This window comes from Nanorana parkeri, unplaced genomic scaffold (assembly GCF_000935625.1).
Source record: "Nanorana parkeri isolate BGI_ZX_2015 unplaced genomic scaffold, ASM93562v1 scaffold344, whole genome shotgun sequence".
NCBI classification, from domain to species: Eukaryota; Metazoa; Chordata; class Amphibia; order Anura; family Dicroglossidae; genus Nanorana; species Nanorana parkeri.
The window spans coordinates 577,549-578,748 of record NW_017306612.1 but is presented as its reverse complement, the minus strand read 5'-3'; the positions used below and the strand labels follow the sequence as shown (position 1 = coordinate 578,748).

Genomic DNA, 1,200 nt, shown 5'->3' with positions numbered 1-1,200 from the left:
GAGGGGGGGGGGGTGGGGGGGGGGGGGGGGGGGGGGGTCATCTGTCAATGTCTGTCTGGAGTTTTACCCACTGCAACTCAGCCAAATTAGACCAGGGGGTAGCCAGCTGGCTGAGGACAGATGTTTCAATAAGAATGATGAGGGATGAAGGCTGGAGCGTTGGAACGGTGGGTGCTGGCAGAGCACTGGCAGCAATACTCATTCCCGTGTCTTCATAGTAAGGGAAAGGAATGGTGCACATGTTCCAACCACTTACTTTAAATAGGAATTAAAGTGTACAGTGCACCTCCCGAGTTATTATCTGGGTGTAACTTCTATAATGCCACTTGATTGACCTTCCATATTTTCATGGCTCTGCCACCGCTGTGCCTAAGCCAGACAGTTCGCTAAGTTGACTTTATCCCAGGTCTCTGCAATCCCCCGCAGCCACATACAACACAACAGCGGCAATTTCTATGTACCATTGTGTTCCTAGGCAGACTATGTGTATGACAGGTACGCTTATTTTGAGAGGCTTATAAGAATATCTCACCGACACATTGGCTGTTTTCATCCATCTGGTAGCCGAAGCGACATATGAGGGGTCGGGATGGTGACGGGAAGTTGGGGGATGAGATCGGAGGAGCCAGAGGCGAGACAGCGGGGAGGTAAGGGGTGCGGTACGGTGCTCTGAAAGTGCTTGACCGGGGGATGCAGAGATAGCCACCATTTTGATTGACACAGGCCATGTCTCCACGGCAAGCATCGGCGATGATCCGACATTCATCTATGTCTGTAAACGGGATATAGAAAGCAAATATTTATGGCATTGTATACAGGACCACAGAGATGATACCGTGCAGAGTCCATACATGCAGGATAAGAACAGCTCCACTAGTGTGCAATATTTCATACTCCCAGTGTATTATTGAACTGGTAAAAAGTGGCCCATAAGATGACCTACCATTACACTAAGCGTAGTGCTTACAGCCAGGGACCCCTTAGAGGAAGCCTTCCCTCCCCCCCATGGTGACCTCTTATAGCAAGATGCAAAAGTGTCTATATCCTCAGAGCCCGGGTGAGACCTAACCCATCACAACCCCACGAGGTAGTACTGAGATTTTGTTGTGACCACCACAGAGCAGATGTGCGAGATTACACCGATCTGCCATAACATTCTGACCACTAAGAGATGATTGAATATCTGGTTACAATGACACC

At 49.4% G+C, this 1,200-nt stretch overlaps 1 protein-coding gene across 1 annotated transcript in view; it reads right to left on the bottom strand.

Moving 5' to 3' along the window:
* Positions 1-1,200, bottom strand: part of FBLN5 (fibulin 5) — a 29,934-nt gene that overhangs the window by 18,204 nt on the left and 10,530 nt on the right. Inside the window, 1 exon segment of the mRNA XM_018558495.1 lies at positions 533-772. Coding sequence (XP_018413997.1) covers positions 533-772 — 240 coding nt within the window.